We start from the raw sequence: 23,619 nt of genomic DNA on the forward strand, positions 1-23,619 counted from the left end.
TGAACTCCAAGATTTTTACAGGATTTTCCAAGGACATTCCTCTATTTTCAAGGAGATGCAGATGAAGAAACAATATTTCACAAAATATTTAAAGTCATAAGAAACCTCAAATTAAAAAAAATAACGCATATGTTTTTTTGTAACTCAATGGATAGTTTTCATTATAAAACTATATGTACATATACTTTTTTCTGAAGAAAATTCTTTAATTTGTTCATATTTAGAAGAAGTTTACTTTAAGGAAGCAATATCCCCAGACATATTTTCTGTATGCAAAGTGACCTCAGTGTGACCCATCTCGTAAAAATCAGGTGATTGCAATACGCATGGATGTCCTTAAAATAAACAATTATCTGATTGTACATGTTAAACACGTTAAACACTTGTACATGTTAAACATTCTCAATATCCATGCTATTTTGTTGATTGTTGACAAACAGGTGACAATTGTTAAACTTCAGCTTCAAAAAACAAACTTTAATTACCTGTCATATTTTCACAACAACACTGACCGATTGGAAAAGAAATACGATTATACGAAATTTATACAAAAAAAAAATGATAAAATTGTGCACAGAAGACTAAGTTTATGATGTTTATTTGCATTGGTTCAAGAATTGGAATAACATTATTTTACACCAGTCACTCGTTTCATATGACTTTTAAGTTACGAATAGTTACAAACAAACGGATATCACTTATATTTTATAATCACTACAGAACTTGAAATTGAAAGGCCAGGTAAGCTAAAATGATGATTAACATTATGAATCGACAAGAAAGATTAAATATGACTTCCATACCTTGATTATTTGAATGAAATAGGTTTGATTGATCCACTAGTCCTGCTGAAGGAGTTGTTGTTCCTGGTTCATTACCATTTGGCAAGTTACGGGTAGGAAAAGTCTTAATGGATAACAATGAAGGGATCACCTTCCCACCAGAACTAGAATTAGATGGATGTGGAAGCAGGACTGGGCTCTGAGGTGGTAGTACAGGACTCAGTGTCCCATTCACCAACATATGTGGTGGCCCTATCTGAGGCATAACTGGTGAAGGTCCAACTGGTCCAGGTACTCCATTCATAGTGGTCATTATAGGTGCACTGGCAGGCTGTTGTCCATTCTGAACAAGGACAGGCGATGGTCCTCTCAACATTACAGAAGGTTGAGGAAATTGTGGATGCTGAAAAGCTGATGAAGAAACAGGTGCTGAAGAAGGCTCTGAAATATAAAAGAGTATACTCTGGTTACACTTAAAAATAATCCTGTGGAATGACTACCTCACTAGGTTTGTTCTGGTTAAATTGGTATAAGAAACTAAACACTTTCAGATACAAATATTTTCCAACAAAATAAAATGAAGTCCTATGTATAAATTCCCCAACTGCACAAAAATAAAATAAAAAATAAAAGACATTCAAATGATTTGCAGATGATACATGTGTAAAATAACATTAAAAAGAAACTTATTAAACAGAAATGTCTACTTATACATATATTTAATAAAAAAAAAAATGTAAAATCTAGATAGACTGGAATCCATATTGGATGTATCTCAACATTTTCTATTCATAGTATTTTTTTTAACAAACTTGATAAAATACTCTTATGAAAACTACAAAACAACAAATACCGCAATTGACACAGCTGGTACCTTAAATAAACATAATTCAGCTAACAAATTTTCAAAAGGTATATAATTTAATACATAAAATATGAGAACGTGTGTATATGTTCCGAACCATATGAGTTTTTGGACCATATGCATATGGTCATGACCGTATGGGTATATACTCATATGGTCCGACTGTACGAGTATGGTCATGGCAATTAATAAATTTACATTAAATACTTTAACTCTTCATAATGTATGACCCTTCTAGTTGTCACTATATTAAAAAGACGATACCAAAGTCATTTTATTATATTATAATGATAAAAAGATTAACTAAATAAAGATAAGCAGTTTCACACATTTGATTTTACACATTTAATACATTTTTTTCATTATGATTAAATGGCAACAAGCCGACCTTGAAAGATATTTTCTGAAATTTCTTAAAAGAACCGTTATGGAATTCATCATGGCACGAAGCTTCTGAGAAGGTTAACTTTTCACTAAAAAGCAAAAAGTGTAACTACGGAGAATTGTGCACAACCAAGACGAGCTAATGCAGAAAAATTATGGGAAGGCGACTAGTACCGTGTGGAAATATAGAGTTTATTGTATTATTGAAACAGTTCTAATGAATATTTATAAAAAATACCTATATGGTCAAAATACTTATATGGTCCAACCATATGAGTATACACATATGGTCATGACCATACATGTATGGTCCAAATACTCATATGGTCCGGAACATATACATGGTATATGCAAGTAACAATAAACCACATTATATATGTATGATATATTTGTGAGAAATACAACAAGAACTGATATGTCTTGAAATAAAAACTAATATAAAATGCAATGTAAAACTCAAGTACGATGATTGTGGCATAGTGATTACTGAACTAATTGCAGCATAACATTCTATAAGTACAGAAATTAATAAAAACATACTTCCAAGTGCATATCCTATTTTGATTGCAAAAAGCAAAACTATAATGACTGATTATTTTCTCTTTTAGGCTTTTAACTTGTATGCTCCATTTTAATCCTGGAGGTCCATGTTTAGTTAATTTATTGGAAGGGAAAAAAACAGAATTCTGTTAAACATATCTTAATTAGATTTCAGGTCAGGATTGGATAAAATAGATGCAATGCATTGGCTTCATATATGATTAAAACATCAAGCTACATAAGCTAAAAATTTAAAAAGGCATGCATATTTTAAATCATGATATGTTTTGTCATGGTTAACTGCTATACAGAACATGCTAGCAAAACTTGTTATAGAAAAGATTGTAGACTCGCTATCAGTTAAAATCGTACAGACAGTTAGACTTAGCAAATATCGAGGTACATTTTTACTATTTCAAAAGTTATATTTGTTTACCTAATAAATGATAATGATTTTATGCTTTCCAATTGCAATGTTATTGTGACTAATTTTGTCTACTCTATTATAAGTCTATGTTTATTCACTAGATTCTAAAATGGTAAACGCTTAATAAAAATTTAGTTTTGGCAAGGGGAAAAGCTGGTCAAAAATAGTCTATTTTAGGGGAGATAATCTAATTCTCTTTTCTGTGCAAATCATGACAAAACTTTTGCACCCCATTTTCTTTATATTTTCTGAAAATAATTGCTACGAAAAAATTACTGATTTCTTTACTTAGTGATTATAACAAAGTTCTCCTCTTTCTGTACAATAAATTCAATGAGTTATGTCAGAAAGTAAGGAATATAGGTCATAATGACCACCTTTGGTCTGAAAGCTCCCTGATGAAAGTAACCAACTATTTCCAGAATTCTGACAAACTACCCTAATCAAATACTATACCCTTAACTTTGACAGGCTACATAAATGGATACAAATTGCAGAAAATTTTTCAGTCAACTAGGTATTTTAATAAAAAAAAATCTTACTTTGTGCACAAATTAAACCCATATAATTGAATAACTTCACAGTAATTTAACATTCAATAAATAGGATTACAACATAATATATTCGTCCATGTATTATTTTTCAGCCTTTCATTCTTGTTCAATTTGATTACAAAAGCTTGCCAAATTTTGAATGTACATTATTATATTTGCACCCCTAAATAACAAATGAAAGAGATTGTATGGTGTTGGTTTTTCACACTAGGCAAGTTACTGCTGACAATAAATAGTACATGGAAGATTTAAAACAGTATAATGCAAAATGAATGATAGTGAGCCATGCACCAGTCTGGCACTGAACAGCCGACCGACAGACTAACTCACCTTGCTTGGGTGGTGGTGGTGGGGGCGGGGGAATATGAGATGATGATAATGATGTCTGTCTGCGATGACTTGGATCTGTACAAAAACAAAGTAATTATTAAATGCATGGTGTTCAAACCAGTGTCATCTAGAGCTAATAATGCAATAAAAGTATTACAAATTGTGTTTCACCAAAGCTGCAGACTAAAAACTATTTCTTCTGCATAACATTTTCAACTCATAGGATGATCAATAAATGTATTCATAACACAATTGAATACATTTTATTTTTGTTTCTTGAATTTACCTCTGTCAATGTATTAACTTTTATAATAAATATAAAACTTAATAAATTTGGTGTGTCATAAGTGCTTTTCTCGCTTTATGTTCATCAGGAATTCTCAAAACATAAAAAAATATGAGTATAGGATGGACAAGTATCTAAGTTGTGAAGAGCTATGTGACCAAAAGGGATCTAAAAATATCAACATATTGTCAACATCTTTTCAGTATCTTAATTAACTTTATTGTAGTGTACCTTTTTCAACATCTTTTTCCTCTTCACTATCCTCTAGTCCAAACTCCATTCTCAACCTTTCTGACAAACTCAACTGTGGTCTCTTCTCCTTTGTTTCTGTTGCCTTTTTCCTTATAAGATCAGATGAGCCTAGAAATTTTTTACAGAAATTTATACATAAAAGCTAAAAAAAATTCAATTAATAAGATGACAAATCTATTAAATACATCTAATCATTTCTGAAATAAAATGTGTCCAGATAACATTGCAGTACCTTTTTTAACTCTTGATTTACAATATTGAAAAACAACTTTACATTCTGTCATTAATCTCTACTTAACATGCTAAAGTTTATCATTGTTTATAAATTTAATTAAAAAGTACACACAAGTCATTGTATTGAGTAGAGAAATATGCCAAAATTTCCAAAATAAAAATTACTTGAATACATCTCAGTTCATTTGTGTACTTACTTTTAAAATGATATCTAGATGAATTATCCTTTGTTGGCGATGAATCAAACAAGGGAAGTGATGGAAGTGTTGAGAAGCGATGATGACGATGAATGGGAGATGTTGTAGATGAAGGAGCAATGATGGTTGTTGATGAAGGTCTACTGGATGATGGTGTTGATGTTGATACTGGGGTCTTCTCTTTTTGTCGTTTTCTGTATTCCAGTAAACTAACCTATAAAGTAGTATGCAATATTCAAATATCTAATATTTACTATTTCTTTAAATTTATATCCACTTAGATTGTCTTTTTAATTGAATTTTTCTATCTAGTCCTCATTTTGAAGAAAAACTAATATTCTATCACACTATAACTCAACAATAAATAAAAATATAAGATACAATCAACTGCCTTTAGCAAGAAATTAATGGTTACATTAGAAATTCTCATTCATTTTATTGGGCAATATTTGTCTTGGCAACAAAATGATTAATCTAGCAAACAAGTGTACTTTCTGGATAAAAATAAAGAGATGTGGTATGATTGCCATTCAGACTACCATCAAAAAGAGACATTAACAAGGATGTCATCAACTATAAATCACTGTACATGCATCAACAATGAGCAAAACTCATAGTGTATAGTAAACTTTAAATAGAACTGGCATGTACAAATGTGAAAAGCTTATCCTCTACAAAAAGTTTATAACTACTTTTTATATTATTATATTATTGAAGTTAGGAAATAATATCATACCTTTTTCTTTGAAGGTCCCAATAGGTCTTGTGGTGTTAATGGGTCTAACATAATACCAGAATCCTCAGCCATTGATGAACTGGCAACAGGTTCCCCTACACTGTCAGTAGCACTAGTATTATTTACATATTGTGTAGAGTCCCCAACAGCCGATACATCTGCTAAGCCCATGTCTGATAAGTCTGTTTTGTTTTCTGACATTGAACTGTCAGCCATTCCCCCACCCTCTGAGGTAGCACTATATGAACTACAAGTTTGTTCTGTAGATGAAACACTGACATTTTCTGTCACTTGAGATGATTCTACTAAGTTTGATGAGAAGTGATGTAACTCACTACTACTACTAACATCAAAATTATAATTCCGCACATGTCTATCACTACTACTCCCCACATTTTCCTGCAACACATTACTGCTGCAAATGTTTTCCTGTGACACGCTACTGCTCCCAACGTTTTCATGAGACACATGTCTGTCCAACACATTACTACTTCCAACATTTCCCTGTGAAATGGAAATATCAGATACATTACTACTACCAACATTTCCCCGCGAAAGTGAAATATCCGACACATTACTACTACCCACGTTTTCCTGTGACACCAGTAACTCTGACACACTGCTACTACCCACATTTTCCTGCGACACCAGTAACTCTGCCACATTACTACTATCAACATTTTCTTGAGAATCCAGCACCTGCGACGCATTACTACTACCCACATTTTCTTGGGAATCCCGCACCTGCGACACGTTACTGCTACCCACATTTTCTTGGGAATCCAGCACCTGTGACACGTTACTACTACCCACATTTTCTTGGGAATCCAGCACCTGGGACACATTACTACTGCCAACATTTTCTTGTGAGACATGAATTTCTGACATTTCAACCGAGTCTGCATTTGTCTCTTCGTTAACACCTACATCAGAGCTACTATCTACTAATGATGCCTCAGTAATAGAACTACTACATGCTCTGTTGTCTTCCACTTTACATGTACTATCACATACAGCTTCTTTTTTCTCCGAGTCACTTTGTGTGCTGTCAACCTCCATAGCTTCCAGTCGGTTGTCACTAACGTCTATATTGCGTTCCACAGAATCATCTTCCTGTTGGCTATCACATTCATTTGAACTTTCCATAACAGAATCAGTATTACTTGAAACTGATTCTAAATTACTAGTCACTTTCTCCCCTTCATCAGCTGAAATCTGAGAATCTGATGAAGTTCTGTGATTTAAACATGCACCATCTACAGAATGTCTCACTAAACTGTCCATTAGTCTTGGTTTGATAGAAGCTTCGGATTCATTCCTGTTATTTCTAGATGGTCCCTGAAACAGATTATGTAAAAGTAAACAAAAAGCAGAACTTTTTGTAAGGGACTTAAGTCATCCAGCTAACAACATGATTTGACTTTAAATAACAATTGTGTCTTGACCTATCAGATGTAACCAAGATTAATTGCCTAGACATTCAAGTAATGGGTTATAAGAATGTTGAATATAACTTTGATCAAATTATGCATATCAAACAAATATGGATGTTCATGCCTTCAACACTATTTGTTGGTCTTTATCTGAAAACTTCCATGTTTCAGGAGCATACCATACCCTGAATCATGGAAATCAGTTGTGTGATTTGTTCCTTATACAAGACTGCAATGTACAGACATGTTACTTTTAGAAATCTCAAAACATTTATACTATGAGGTTAGGGGCTGTTATGATTTTGTAGTCAAAGAATTATGAATTTAAACTCTGTGTTGACCTTCATGTCAAGGAATATTAATGTTATGAGCAATCATGATTTTTTGTCAAAGTATGTTGATATTATGGGCTGTCTAAATTTGGTCTTAGAATGCTGTAATGGGCTGTGTGCTGTTATCATGTTGTTCTCTTAGAATGTGGATGTTATAGACTTTGAGTAGTACATTTTTTAGCACTATTAACTTTGACCTCCCCCCACAGCGCCATTTTGATAATTGTTTTTCTTGTCATCATACCATTTCTGCCTCCGACACAGGGTCTGGGTTTTGTACATCTATAACTTCCTCTGGCTGTTCTGATGACACCACACCCTGAGCAGCAGAAGGTGTTGGTGGCTGGTCAATAGACTCTCTATAACTAGCTAACCTCCTCTTCTTTAATGGAGTTATATAATCTGTTAAACATAAACATAAAATTGTATTTTAAATGTCTAGTTTGTTTCACTACATATACAACACATTTCTGGGTTTTTAATTTACTTGATGCCTGTTTGAACAACTGTAAATGTCAGTATTACTTCAGTACTTTTTGTTTTAATTTTGTTTTAAATAATTTGAAACTTTGTTTTGCATCTTATCTTCTTACCTTTTAATAAAGTCATTCTTTTATGTTTGATAATTTAATCAAAATCACTTTCTCTTCTTATCAAATAAGCAAGACAGCCAAGCTATTCATTATGATATAGGAAAGACTATATAATTAAGGATATGAACTATTAACCCTAACACTTTAAGTGTAATGAAATGTTCTTCCACTGCGTGTTGAAATCCAAAGGTTGATTTTTACCACCATTGCTCTTAGTTGTGACAATAATCTTAGGAGTGTTTAATGTACTTACCTGCAGGTGGTGATCCTCCTGGACTAGGGAGACTGACATGTGGGTTAGGACTTGAACCTCCTGCAAGCCCTATTGGTGACAATGATCTGTTCTGTGGGACTGGTTTATCAAACATAGCCTGTCTAAGCCATCGCTAAAAATTAACAATAATTGACATTGTTCATTTTTTTAAAATATAGTAAACACTGTTATTATACCATGGTAAAGAGAAAACAATGTATGGGAATGGGTAATGAGGAAAGTGCGTTAAAATAACCAGTTTCTTGTTCTGATTATAGAGCGCTGTAACTATTTGAAACAGCAACTGAATTTTTATGTTCTATTTTTTTTTTTGTTAAGATGATGTCCTCAAATTTTTTAATAGAACTAACCTTTTTAGCAGAACCTATGCTGCTGCTTTCTTGTTTTGATGATGATGAGAGATTGCTGTAAGGACTGCACCCTGCACTGGTACTGTTCCTCCTCAAATGATCCAGTGCATTCCTGGGACTTGGACGACAGGCTACATACATTGTATCCTCCTCAACCTGTACTTCCAATGGCTCTATTTTGGAAGGTTGTCCAGATGGTGGCGGTGGTGGCAGTGTAGGAACAACATCCTGGCTCTTCTCACTCAACCATTCATTCATCAAATGCTAAAATATTAAAGACAATTATTTCTTTTAATACACATTATACTATTATTCAGAGCAATTCTAAATGAAAGTTCTTTAAATTGGCCCAGGAGTTTTAAAAGAGAAGAAAGGTGTATAAGTTAGCAGACAAAGGAGATACAGTGATGAGAATAGCTTATTTGGTCTTTTTGGGTCAGGTGAGCTAAATATAAGTCACTAATGGCAGCAAAAATATATTTTGGATATGTATATGGTAATTATTTTCTTTGAGGTTAATTCTAGTGCCACTTTAGTAACCAATACTACCAGTAATCAAGTACAAATAGTGTACTAACCTTCTTGGTTTTTAGGAACTTGAATGATGGAGGTGTGTTAGTGACATCAGGAGGTGCAGAGACAGGTGTTGACGGACAGCTAGGTACTGTATTACTACATTCATCTTGTGACTGAGGCTCTGACTTCACAATGTTACTGCTGTTTATCCTTGATTTCCTACAAAAAACATACCATACATTACTTGCATACCTGCATTATTGTTTTATCTACAAACTTTTCCAAACATTTAATAAATTGTTATGAATTCATATTGCAAATAATTATCTATCATTTTAACTTATCAAAACACAGAAAGGCTAATTGGATAACTATCATTTATGTATAAATATTGTAGCCCCAGAAAGGTAGTATTTACCTTTTTGATGATGACCTTTTCTTTTTCCTGTGAAAAAAAAATATTGATCTCAATAAATACAATTCATCAAGTATAAATAAAACACTTTTTGTTTAATGTTATGTTAATTTTGTAATGGAAACCCATTTCAGAACTAGTTATCCATCCTTTCACAAATCATAGTCATTTTGGTGGTCAGTGATCTCTTTTAGAAATGTATAACATAACTCTTTCTCTTTTCTCTCTCACAATTTCTATTATCTGTGGAAGAGATCTTGCCCAAATACTTAGTTGACATTTATTTGTACAGACCACTTCAGTCTTTCACCACTTCCATATGAAGTAAAAACTCCCTTTAGGAATTTTCCAAAATTGCAAGACACATTTTACTTCTGGTATGTACATATGTCTGCAAGTTTCTAATTTAAGAATGGTGTTAACCTTACAACTTTATTTTCTTCAAGTAAAATCTTTTTTTTTTTTATGTAACAACCTTGTACACATGTATAGAAACTTGAGCTAAGATCAATACAATAAACTTAAAACATACTTGTGTGAAACTTTCTTGACTGGAAGGGCTGGCATAATGGGCAGGACTGGGGTAACAGGGGGAGGAGCTGGTGGATCAGGAAGTGTTGGTACAGGTTCTTCCACTGTAGGTTTCACTTCTACTTTCTCCACTATCTTAGCTTTCTCTTTCTTTGCCTCTTCAGCATTACTTATTCTCTCACTTGTTCTACTTATTCTTTCACTTGTTCTTCTTGTTTCTCTCGTTTCTTTTGTTTCTTTTGTTTCCTTTGGTTCTTGACACTACAAAGACAAAGATTATTTAGAAACTTCAAAACATTAAAATATTCATTTTATTTCTTTTGACTCAGCAAGCATCAAATATAAACTAGAAACATAACAGTTTATATCTTACATTTTAACCACAAATATCAATTAACCTTTTCTGTAAGTTTCTGTTGACACTGTAATGACTTTAGTAAAAAATTTACTATAATTTCACTCCCAATCTTACAAAACTTGACATAAATGTAATCTGAGTATTACTTCGTCAATAACATGTACAAAATGAATGACTTTAATTATTTCCTTTATATGATGCTACATTTAACACACAGAACTGTTTTAGGGTTAAATGGTTGAGATTCAAGTTATTACCTCTACTTTATCATAGCTACCTATTATTATTTTTACTGATGTTGATATTACCTTTGCTTTAAATTTCTCTTTCTTGGGTTCTTCTGTTGGCTTAATACCTATAGCAGCTGGTTTTTTGGTAGTATGATCAATTCTGGCTAAGGCTTCTTTTCGTCTTTCTTGCCTCTTCTCCATTTTCTCAAAAGCCTTCATAATGGCTTCCATTTTTCTATCTTCCCTTGACTGAAAAACAAATAATAATAAGTAAAACTGTGAGCTAATGATCACTGATGATACCACTGCCACAACTTGATAATTTTAAAAGTGTTAAATCATTTTAGTGTTTGTATCTGCTCATGAAATTGGTAGAAAAATATGAAGACATTTTTTAAATTGGATAACATGTGTACAATGATGGGTTCAGTAAACAGGAAGTTGTTGAGAGATGAATCTGAAAACACATCACACAGTGTAGCTGAATCATATAAACCTTGAAACCAAATTTCAGAAATCCTTGTAATAGAAAAGAAAGATGCAACATGTGTTGATTCAGAGAAGTTATGATGACAAACTGTTGCAGTAGTAAGTAAATAAAAAGTACAAAGGGGTATTTCTCATAAAAAAAAAGATTAAATCATGTTATCCTTTCACTAATATGCACATCTGCAAATTATGTTTTTATAATCGTCAAAGTTTGTTGTGTGGTTTTAGAGGAACATGCCCTACAGAACATTGTTCTCTGGGATATAATAAGCAAAACCGAAGTAAAGGTACCATCCTGATACAATGTAATGTTATAGTGGACAGTCCTAGTCCATTTCCCTAACTAGTCAATAACAGCATTTGTGTAAGCCGATCCAGTTGTATTAAGTGGCAACTGCATAAGATACATGTAACTAAGTAAAGTTTAACAACTTAGATTGAGCAAGTGAGTACTGTACTTACAAATCTTCTGGCTCTTTCTGTTGAAGGGTTCTCCTCACTCTCACTATGTGTATCTTAACAACTTAGATTGAGCAAGTGAGTACTGTACTTACAAGTCTTCTGGCTCTTTCTGTTGAAGGGTTCTCCTCACTCTCACTATGTGTATCTTAACAACTTAGATTGAGTAAGTGAGTACTGTACTTACAAGTCTTCTGGCTCTTTCTGTTGAAGGGTTCTCCTCACTCTCACTATGTGTATCTTAACAACTTAGATTGAGTAAGTGAGTACTGTACTTACAAGTCTTCTGGCTCTTTCTGTTGAAGGGTTCTCCTCACTCTCACTATGTGTATCTTAACAACTTAGATTGAGTAAGTGAGTACTGTACTTACAAGTCTTCTGGCTCTTTCTGTTGAAGGGTTCTCCTCACTCTCACTATGTGTATCTTGATGATCTGTACCACTGTCTGTGTTTGGGTCTTGAGGAATTTCCTAATAAACATGCTCATTTATGAAATACTATTCATTGCAAAGAACAACAATAATCCTGAATAAGCAGTAATTTTGAAATATGAATTTCTGGAGTTATTTACTTTAAAAACTCAGTTTTAATTCACTCATGACAAAGAATAAAAATCTAATTGTACTGAAATTAAGTATACTTTCACAAGTCAACCTGTTTCAATTTTTATTATACCTTTCAATGTATTCCCAATGCAATTAATAAACACTGAACTGTTAGAACAAAAGAAATCTGTATTAAACAAACTTATTGTTTTCCATTGAAAAATGAAGTTGATCATCAAGTATAAAAAAACAAATGTCAGTAAAGTCTAAGACCTAATAAGTTGGCTATTTCTTTTGGTTATTACCGGACTTGGTATAAAATCATTAATTTTATTACCTCTTTCACTTCTGGAAGTCGTTCTTCCATGACACATTCTTTAACAGGAGATACTACAGGAGGAGGAGGAGGTGGAGGAGGCACCTCTAGTTTAACCTCTTCTATTTCCTCTTTTATAATAGGCTCCTCAATGCTGATGGACTTCCTGATGGGAGATTTGATAGGTGAACGAGGAAGGCTTGCTGCCGGTGATCTTGGTGATTTGGGTTGATGATTCATGACCTTAACCGGCGTTGTTGGAGTTTTTACAGCTTTTACCGCATTTTTTGGCACTACCTTTTCTTTCTCTTTCCTACAAATATATATGAATAAATAAACAGCAAAAAATAAATAAATACATGAGTTTTTTGGCATTACTATTTTCAAATGGTACAACAAGACTTATACACAATACAAGATTAACGAATAATAGCATGTAATTTTTCTAAATATTGATTGAACAAAATAAACATCTCTCCACACGTTTTGTACTTTACATGGAGACAAAAAATACCTGTGTAAGCCAATAAGACAACAACATAATACCAAAGACATCTAGAGGTCAACAAAGAATCTTAAATAATAAACAGGTATCCCTCACATATATAGTGTAGATTGCAAGAATGAATTCAACTACCAAAGATCCACTATCAGTCTATTTTTCATCTTGTTTATTGTGGTTTCAGTACTATTAAAAAGATAATATTCTAATATTTTGGTCTTTGACAGGCATATTAAACATCATATCTTACTTGATTTGAGCATTTTGTTTCCTCTTGAAATACTTTGCTACAGGACAATTATTCCTCAGACAGGCACATTCCACACAATATATGCTGAAAATAGTAAATAAACATAATAATTAGTAAACCCTAAAACCTTGGTCCAAACTATATAATTTGGCACATATTCAAAAATTTAAGTCATAATTTCATGAGACAACAATATCATGGTAAAATACAGTAATCAAAAAACTTTTCACATGAAACTCTACTGATTTCATACAATCACATTTCCAAATTCAATGGACCACGAAACCAAACATAATTTGCCATGTAATTTAAAGTTTTTATCACAATGAACATAATCAAGTTGTAAGTTGATGTGAACTTCCTTTTGGATAACATGAACGATAACAATTAAACTAGATAAGGATTGGCAAGAAAATATCACAAACCCATACTTGGGTAGGCTGGGAAACTTTCAAAAACATTGATTACCACGATACAAAACATTTTGGAATGATTATGGTTGTTGTTTTGATGCTTGTCACTTTTTTAAATGATTGTATTATAAGAGTAAAATTGTATTGTTTGAATGGTTACCATTGAAATTATAATCATATGGTATGGTCATTTCGGAGTAAGATTTGTAATCTTAATACTTACCACTCTTTGTAATTATAATCATATGGTATGGTTATTTCAGAACCTCTAGGGATGACTTTTGTAGATACAACAATAAATGTCAATTCACCATCTTCAAATGTATGTTTAACCTACAAAAAAAAGTTGTTCACACCAATTTTTTAAACTGTTCAGCAAAGTAAAGCATGCAGTTAACATTGGTTTTTGGTTGAAAAGTTTTTTAAAAATAAACAGTTAAATAACTGAGAAATCATTTTTCATGGACTTAAAAAATATTTTCTCAAAACAATATATAAATGGGCTCTGATGTTAACAGCCCTGGTCAATATCAGGTTTCATGGAAGATGATTTCATCATTTGTGTACCAAACCATGACTATCCTTACTGTCAATATTACATCATGTTCAGTTATTTTACTGTTTTGTACAAATTCTAATTGTTTTGAATTGACACACAGAGTTGTGTGAGGGATTGCAGGCTTTCAGTTTTCTCTAATAATTGTCCCCAGACATAATATCTTCTTTTAAACAGTTGAAGAAAGTTTGGAAGCAGTGTGAACCAATCAGTTTACAAGCAAGGGTCAGGAAAATGGCTGCATTTACATTTCTACTGATGACTATGCTTCAATATGTTTTTTCTTAATCCTCTAAAATCCCCCTTCTTATTAAACCAGTTGGCAAAAAAAATGAAGGATCGCCAAATTGTTTGTATCAGAAGTAATAGTTTAAACAACTTATTGCTTACCTCAGCATTAGATTTACATGATCTCCTTATAAACCTGGCTATGTTTCCGTATGATGTAGCATCAATACACAGTTCTATGTTGTCAAACATCGAGTTAAATAATACAAATGGATTTAACCTGAAAAATACAAAATCATTATTTCATGAGCCTTGTTTCTACAGTAAACAATTTGAAAACCACAATGAAAATATAGAATTTTAGAAAACAAGACTAGTATGCAACAGCCTTTCCTATGCAGATGTGGCTTTAAGAAGGCTCAAGTTTCTGGTAATCAACCTCATCGAACAAGTTAGAGACAAATTGCAAGTAGACTTTTGGCAAGGAAATTAATCTATCTGTGCTAATTATTAAGATGATTAGTTTCACAAATTCAGAAGTAGACATTTGTGGAGATTTACTTTAGTTTTTGAATAGGCACATTTTCATATATTGACCCCTGAATATCTTTTTCTTAGGGGGATTAGTTGAACTTCTTTATCAGTTTTGGACATAATGAACAGTGAGTAGATCTTGTTATTCATATTTCAAGCGTGAAAGGGTTTTCAAGATAGTAGATGATTACTAACATTTTGAGCCTATGTTCTATTTTAACTCAGTATTGCTTAATTTGAAGCAAGAAAATAAAATGTAATATTTACCTTTTATAAAAATTGGCTTTGTCAAATTGTTCTCGTAACATAACATTGCCAGTATATTCAATGATTGGTTCTCCTTCGCCAATTGTCTCAGATGCTTCCAATCCCTGTAAAATATAAAATAAAATTCATTTGCTAAGTAAAGAGTTATAGAAGGAAACTAAGTTTTTAGCATCCTGTCTTCAAGCACAGAGAAATAAAATAAATTTGAACTAAACTATTCTACATGGAAAAGACCTTACTTATATATCACAAATAAAAGGAAATTCTGAGTGTTTTATACATACCAGTTTTTTCTACACAAAATTAAAGTGTTTTTCTTTGTTTAGGTAAATAGACTTTTTTACATGTGTAATTTTTCCCACATTAAAATTTATTAATTCCATAAACATCAGAGATAAATGATTAAAATAAGATGGGTCTTGAGCACTCAATGGACAAATTGTTTACTCTTTGAATGCAATATTTCAATTTTAAATTCAATATTTCATTTCAAGACACATAGTAATATAATGCTTTTTATTAATATCTAAAACATATCTTTCTGTGATGCACATAGCAAATTTAAATCTCTGGAATTGTAAAGGTCCATGATAACAATGAACTAGTTTCTAAACACAATAATGCCTTACCTTTCTATTTTTGTTTACCTCTGTAACATGACACAACTGAACAAGAAGTCTTCCATTTCTTTTGTAGTTATAATTACCAGACTGAAAGAAGAACATACATTCAAGAAAGATTAGTAAACATTTTCCCACCAAAGATATCACATAGTATACCAATTAAACAATTTTTGTTCAGCTAAGTACTAGCAGGTAAATGTGACAATTTTCCTTTAAAGAATATTAATTAACCAATTTTATTTTCATACAAGAATTCTACCAGAATGCATGTATTGTGCTGAGCATTTTCCGATTTGTAATTAAAAGTATCAGATATGAGGAAGAAGGTGTGAGAGATATCTGTGCATACACTATACATCTGGTTACTGTTGAGCTGCTGATTAAATATGAATAATTCTTTTAACAAATTACTGAGAAAATATGTGATTTTTTTTTTAATCATTCTTCTTAAATTGAAAAATTCAAAGATTCAACAAAACATGAAGAAAGTATCTGACAGAAACCAAAAGCGCTCATGCATTACAACTCATTGCTTGCTTTCTGTCAAATTGCTGGCCCAATATACTTTTCAGTTGTTTCTAAGAAGTAAAATCACAAAAATACTGAACTCAGAGGAAAATCCAATCGTACAGTCCATAATCTAATGGCAAAATTAAATGACAAAACACATCAAAATGTGACAATAAGGACAGACAAGGTGATTGCAATATAGCCCAAACTTTAAGAGTAGCGTATTTAACTAATCATAGATACTGGGATTACAATTTTGTACCCCAGACAGTCGTCACACCCTCACTAGAGACACTAGAATGGTTTTACTTACACAAGTGAGAGATCCATTCAGTTTCTTGAGTCCTAGAATTGCCTGCATATCTGCACTATACTGATTCTCCTTTGCCTCTTCATATTTATCAACCCATGGACTGAAATTATTAAACAAATTTCTTTAAAATGAATAAATGGTAAAAAAAATTCTATGCTTCTCATAAAAGTCTTCAGAAATAGTTATATACAAGAGGAAGTAATGAATAAACCAAATTCACTCTTATAGTTGACAAGACTTATTCTCCCTTCTTTATAAATCCCTTGTGAACCAATTACAAGTTCCACAACAGTGATGTTCAAATGATGCAAAATATTTCCAAAATTGGTCCTTTTTAACACAAAAATTGGACAGACATACAACTTGTTCGTTTTCAAAACTATAATCTTCATAGTCTATATTTAAAGAAGCAATGAGTTAAAAAGTAACAAAATTGATTGATAAGTTATTTTTTCTTGAAAACTGTCAAATACCTGTAAGAGCTATCCCAGGGATCCTGCTGAGCATTATCATTTGTGATCAACGATAAAAATCCAGACTTCTTCCCCATCTACAAAATAGCAAAGAGCAATGATGTATTTGTAAAATATTGGGTCACCGCAAATTTTCAAAAACAGTGGAATATCTCAAGCATGAAACACCTTTAAAATTAAAAATCATGTATCATCCAAAAAGTAGTAGTAGAGTAATTATATGGGGACCTCTGTGAACATTTTTTTTTTACAGCAGAAGAGTTTTGAGAGCAAGCACATATAGATTTGCCTGCTTCCTAAAAAATTTCGCTCTTAATGAACATATTGAAATTGTTGCAAAAATAAAATGAGATATTTATAAGGAAATAGAAAAAAACATGTATGAATATACCCTTGGGCATACAATTATTGTATCAAGTAACTGTAATATTGTTTTCCAGATTCATTGAGATTTAAATGAATACTCATACAGATTTTTCAAATTTACCTTATTCTTTAAGTTCTTTTTGGATGTTGAGTCTCTTTCCTTCAAAGATATCTAAATAATATAAAAATATGATTAATAAATTTGAAAAGAAAACAAGACATTTTGAAGTTGAAATTTTTCAACCAGAAGAAATTAAAAAATAAAGATTTATTTAAAAAAGGTCAATAATTTTTTGTGGTGGATATTTTTTAGGTTAAAACATAAGTAAGAACTCTAACCTATAAACAAAATGGACAAAACTATTTGCATGAATACTTGAATAAACTGCTCTTAAGATATGACCTAAATTTTTAAAGGTTATTTATGCATATTGACATTAACATATGAATTTGGAAAGTACATTTCAATGTGTATAGATTTCATGGCTAACACAGCTACATCTTTGTTGTTAAGGGAGATTCCTTAGGAAAGAAGTTGAACTATAGTTCCAGCCTAAAAAAAAAAAATATTCTAAATATGGACAAAAATGTCGTAAAAAATGCAAACAATTCTTTATTAATATTACCCTCAATCTCCTGCTTAAATCTTTGTTTTCTTTTTCCTTTTTGATATCTTTCTTGTCTTTCTTTGTTCTTCTGACCTTGTCATCCTTACTTTTTAGAATTTTTGTTCTTTTCTTGGGTTTTCCCTTTTTACCCATATCTTGAGACATTCTCCTGTTAACAGGTTCATCTGGATCTGTATCTGTGCTAGAATCAGCTATAAATAGAAATGTTGAGGTAAAAATAACAGTCTTTGACTTAAGTTGGCACTTGGGATAAATAATCTACAAATACAATTTTCCATTTACAATTACAGCTTTTACATTAATGCTAGCAAGACAAATCTTTGTTTGGCTTGCTTGCTTTGTTTGTATCAATGTTTGCTCAAGCATGGTAATTAAGATAGGCGGGGCTTCAGCTTGTATACATCATTCTTAAATTTTATTGGACGTTATGTTGGAGGTTAAGGACACTAAATTTTAAAACATTACATGACACGTATCCTCTCATGTTTCCTTACTTGTAAATATACGATACAGACAGGATTCTACTTCGTCGAAATTATCTTCCTATTTCGCCAGTTCATTTTCACAATCATAGAAACGGAAGACAATTTTTTTTCAGAGATCCAACTTAAAAACTGTCGTCAAGCACTTTTAGTAAAATAGCTATTCAAACACACCTACTCTGATTTTGTGATCCATTGGATAGGTATTTCACTTGACCCCTATATTTCATCTTTTAGTACTGTGATTTTTTTTATGTTATAAAGTCAACCTGTAGCTTTGCTATTTAAAATGATAGAGTCTGAAGCGAGATGATGTATCAAATACTCTTGTTTTGTACATTTTCAAGACAAAATATTCATCTCAAACACACCCTAACACAAAAAAGGTGCACTCGATTTTCTCTTCGATACAATTGTTTCCCATTTTTTGGAATATTTTCTCGAGTAGCATAATCGAAGGACAGACATGGAAATAACTGACTGAACTAATAGATTGATATGTTATAAAAACAATATTAGGTCAATTAATGTTGAAGGCCAGTTTCTCAGCCTCATACAAGAAAAAAGTTTATATTTTTCTTTCATTGACAAATTATTGTATTTTTACAGGTGAGAAAACATGTGAGAATATTTGTTATGTGATTTTTTAAAATTAAGTGTCCTTAACCTCAGACATAACGTCCAATAAAATCTAAGTATGATGTATACAAGCTGAAGCCCCGCCTATCTTAATTACCATGCTTGAGCAAACACTGATACACACAAAGCAAGCAAGCCAAACAAAGATTTGTCTTGCTAGCATTAATGTAAAAGCTGTAATTGTTTATTTTATACTATCTATAATATCTATAATTAAGATATACATTTTAGTATATTATAAATCAACTATGAGAATTTGAGTCAAATCTGTGAGCATCAATTTGACAGCTTATGCCCCTTTCAGAAAATTATGGCCTAATAATGAAGATTTGGACTGTCATCATTTGTTAAGATATAAATCTTTGAATGGATGGGATGAACTATTTTAGATGTTACAGATATACATATATCAGATAAATGACTAAGAACTTAGAAGTCCAAAAGTGTACCAAACAGGAAATCTATTGATCTACTATGGACTATAACATTTTAATCACAGAGGGTTCTGATATGGGTTTACCTAATTTTAAGTCTCTCAAAATTGTTATCTTTACTGGACAAATTTGTGTTTGCCCAGCAAATCTCAGTAAAACTGTCAAACTAATAACTACCTGCAAGGATAAATTCCCTTTTTCGCAGCTGAATTTGTCTTGCTCTGTCTCTGTCCAGAGTTCTAGGTTCACAAATTTCACAGAAGTAGGATTCAGGAATATTTGTCCTGTCCACAGCCATACAGTCAATATGCTGCCATACACTACAAAGAAACGAATAATTATACAACAAAAGACCATGGATTTTTTCTTTTTATCTTTCATGATGCTAACTATATACATTAAATTGGTCAAATAAGTGTACAAGCAGAATTTTAATTATCTTTTTTCATGTTACTTATATCCTTTTTTTCATGTAAGTGTCACCAGCATTTTGTTTCAACTGCTATTGTCATAATAGATCCTGCAACCAATACCACGACTGACCTCTTGGTAATAACATTTCTGCTTGTCAGATAAATTCTGACTGCCATCCTACTTACACCTATACAATCATTTAATATTTATTTACCTGCACTTGTCACAACATATCATGTATCCATCATCATGAGTGAAGTCACAAATACATCTAGTAATACTATCATCAACAGCATCACTGCTGGTCACATCAACACTGGCCTGTTGACCTACACTTGTCACCGATATCTCCTCTACTTCAATATGTCCATTACTCCTATCTATAAAGGAAACAGGTGATGGAACCCGTGGTGGAGGGGAAGGTGGTGGTGGTGCTCCATAATTGTGATCCTACGAAAAAATACAACAGTTTCAGTTAGGTGAATAATATACAATACATATATGCTCTGTAATGGAATTTCGTATTAAACTGTACAACTGATCTTGATGCACAAGGTAATTTTGATGCAATGAAAACAAATACTACTTGTTAATGATACACCTGATATAAGTATTCAATGAATTTATCAAGCTATGGACATAGTAAGGCATCAACACATCAATGATCATGTGTTGGAATATATAAGCATTCTGTAAACAGGAAGTAGAAAAAGCAATAAATTGGAAAATGCATCAAAGGGTATACCATGCTCACATGAGGCTTTTCGGAAGCTCTGATTCTTGATTTTTGAAAAAAATGCAACAAAAATTTCATACATGACCAGTAAGTGTAAGAAATACAAGAATTTGTTAAACAGGAAGTTGATGAGCAATAAATGTGAAAACATATCACATGGTATCGAATGCTCTCTCCTTTAGGGTATAAACAAAACCAGATAAACATAAGTCACTCCACACACCTACACAGCACTACCATCAGTACACATGAGACAGTGTTCTCCCCAGGCCTTTAAAGGACCACGGGCCCGCGATGTATAATTTTCTACCGTGGTGGTATCCTTCTTGCCGCGATGTATAATTTTTCACCGTGGTGCTAAAATTTTCGGTAAAAAAAATCATAACGGTAAACCTTCCCGTGGGGTATAAAATTTCAGATGAAAATTGACCAGTTCAAACCAGTTCAATCCAGTTCTGACAACGAAGATTGTTTACACCACGTGATCGATTTACCTTTTGAGGTTAACCTTGATGATTGGATTTAATCGATGTACATGATTCTTGTGTTTTAATTGATTAAGAGATCATAACTTAAAGTTCACAGACTTATGAGACTTTTGAGGGACAAGCAGACATTTGTTAATAAACTCTATTACTCCAGCCTTTGGTCATAAATTATTTGCGTATTTTTAAGACGTGAGTTACTTCCCCTGATTTAGCTTATTACAAAAATGTGCTCCTAAAATATTATCCATCATTTAAAATAGAAATAAAGTACAAGTTGAATGCAAAATTATATAAGGATGTTACCTCAAGGATAAAAACTTTCTTTGAATATACCAACAAAAATATATTGCAAATTATTTTTGACAATCATACTTTTATTAAAGCACAGACATATTATATTAAATATGTAGTATATCCATATAGAGTTCTACTGATCGTGCAAGGGCTGTATAGCCAGTCAAGGTCGTTAAAAACTTCCATTTGATGTATACTGATATATAGTTGAGTAGTATTAAAGAAGGGTAATGATTAACTTTTACAAAATAAATTTACAATGATTGGAATTCAGCTAGACATGACATCCTTTCAGGAGTGTCCCACATAGATAATATAAGTATACTTTTCATGTCTATCATGAAATAACACAATAATGATTTTAATAACAATTTTATTGGTCTAAAAGAATCATGTCTAAAGCTATGGAAAATAGTATTTAATTTACTAAAGGTTCTACATTAAAATTTAATCTTGTTTAAAGTTAACTGTTATGGTGTAATCTAACAAAAATGAGGAATGTGTAGTGTAACTATACAAGTATCAGGACAAAATTGGCTTGATCAAAGTATAAAAAGTGACTAGTTTAAAGACTAAAAGTGCTTTCTGTTATTTATTCTTAAAAGATATTAAAGTATACAAACTGTTTGATTTACTTTTTTTTTACCAGTATTTTTTTTTTTACCCAAAGTCTACATAACACAGTAAACAAAACAAAAGACAACCAGATGCTCCGCAGGGCGTAGCTTTATACGACCGCAGAGGTTGAACCCTGAACGGTTAGGGCAAGTATGGACACAACATTCAAGCTGGATTCAGCTCTAAATTTGGATTGTGATTAAATAGTTGACACAGCATAGGTTTCTGACACAGAATGAATGTGTTCTAATGAACTTAAAATTTTTGTTTCTCTTAGAGCAATTCACTATGCTGTTGAATATTAATCCTCTCAAAAAAATGTTTGAAGAAATTTTCTTTTTTATTTATGAAATTTCAAATGAGAAAAATTGAACCCAATTTTTTTAATCACATCCCCCTTTCCCTTATTCCAAAACTAATCTCAATTAAAATTTCTAATGGAGTTTGCAACAATAACTACTCATTTAAATACATCATAAAATATTAAGATGTAAAAAAACTGCTTGTTATCACTGAATGGTAAAGATTATTTTAATTTATCAGTTGGTAGTAAAAAGTGAATATACATTGTATATTGTATATAACAAAGATTTAAGTTGATTCTGGACAAAGAAAGATAACTCCAATTAAAAAAAAATCTTGCTATTGCACAATATTTTGCAATTAGATATTTCTTGCTTACTATTCTGGACAAAGAAAGATAACTCTAATTAAAAAAAAATTTGCTATTTCACAATATTGTGCAATTAGATATTTCTTGCCATTGCGCAATACTGTGCAATTGAAAAGACTTGCTATTGCACAATACTTAATATAATAATTTTAGATCCTGATTTGGACCAACTTGAAAACTGGGCCCATAATAAAAAATCTAAGTACATTTTTGGATTCAGCATATCAAAGAACTTCAAGATTTCAATTTTTGTTAAAATCAGACTAAGTTTAATTTTGGACCCTTTGGACTTTAGTGTAGACCAATTTGAAAACAGGACCAAAAATGAAGAATCTACATACACAGTTAGATTTGGTATATCAAAGAACCCCATTTATTCAATTTTTGATGAAATCAAACAAAGTTTAATTTTGGACCCCGATTTGGACCAACTTGAAAACTGGGCCAATAATCAAGAATCTAAGTACATTTTTAGATTCAGCATATCAAAGAACCTAACTAATTCATTTTTTGTCAAAATCAAACTAAGTTTAATTTTGCACCCTTTGGACCTTAATGTAGACCAATTTGAAAACGGGACCAAAAGTTAAGAATCTACATACACAGTCATGACAGTTAGATTCAGCATATCAAAGAACCCCAATTATTCAATTTTGATGAAATCAAACAAAAGTTTAATTTTGGACCCTTTGGGCCCCTTATTATGTTGGGACCAAAACTCCCAAAATCAAACCCAACCTTTCTTTTAT

The 23,619-nt window shown here is 31.9% G+C and overlaps 1 protein-coding gene across 2 annotated transcripts in view; it reads right to left on the reverse strand.

Annotated features, from left to right (window-relative positions):
* LOC143045733 (uncharacterized) overlaps nt 1-23,619 on the reverse strand; it is a 40,897-nt gene that overhangs the window by 3,035 nt on the left and 14,243 nt on the right. Inside the window, exons 4-28 of one of the 2 annotated variants that reach the window (XM_076218449.1) lie at nt 20,276-20,511; nt 19,825-19,967; nt 18,090-18,283; nt 17,585-17,635; nt 17,098-17,174; nt 16,625-16,724; nt 15,808-15,888; nt 15,179-15,282; nt 14,540-14,657; nt 13,817-13,926; nt 13,181-13,264; nt 12,450-12,741; nt 11,939-12,037; nt 10,698-10,868; nt 10,033-10,292; nt 9,504-9,530; nt 9,148-9,304; nt 8,570-8,833; nt 8,199-8,331; nt 7,597-7,754; nt 5,588-6,925; nt 4,852-5,065; nt 4,400-4,528; nt 3,883-3,957; nt 804-1,223 (exon numbers count right to left, since the gene is read on the reverse strand). In XM_076218449.1, coding sequence (XP_076074564.1) covers nt 804-1,223; nt 3,883-3,957; nt 4,400-4,528; nt 4,852-5,065; nt 5,588-6,925; nt 7,597-7,754; nt 8,199-8,331; nt 8,570-8,833; nt 9,148-9,304; nt 9,504-9,530; nt 10,033-10,292; nt 10,698-10,868; nt 11,939-12,037; nt 12,450-12,741; nt 13,181-13,264; nt 13,817-13,926; nt 14,540-14,657; nt 15,179-15,282; nt 15,808-15,888; nt 16,625-16,724; nt 17,098-17,174; nt 17,585-17,635; nt 18,090-18,283; nt 19,825-19,967; nt 20,276-20,511 — 5,035 coding nt within the window. The remainder of the gene's footprint in view (nt 1-803; nt 1,224-3,882; nt 3,958-4,399; nt 4,529-4,851; nt 5,066-5,587; nt 6,926-7,596; nt 7,755-8,198; nt 8,332-8,569; nt 8,834-9,147; nt 9,305-9,503; nt 9,531-10,032; nt 10,293-10,697; nt 10,869-11,938; nt 12,038-12,449; nt 12,742-13,180; nt 13,265-13,816; nt 13,927-14,539; nt 14,658-15,178; nt 15,283-15,807; nt 15,889-16,624; nt 16,725-17,097; nt 17,175-17,584; nt 17,636-18,089; nt 18,284-19,824; nt 19,968-20,275; nt 20,512-23,619) is intronic. The other variant, XM_076218457.1, reaches the window with a different exon arrangement.

The sequence above is a fragment of the Mytilus galloprovincialis genome, chromosome 1, assembly GCF_965363235.1.
Source record: "Mytilus galloprovincialis chromosome 1, xbMytGall1.hap1.1, whole genome shotgun sequence".
Classification (NCBI taxonomy): Eukaryota; Metazoa; Mollusca; class Bivalvia; order Mytilida; family Mytilidae; genus Mytilus; species Mytilus galloprovincialis.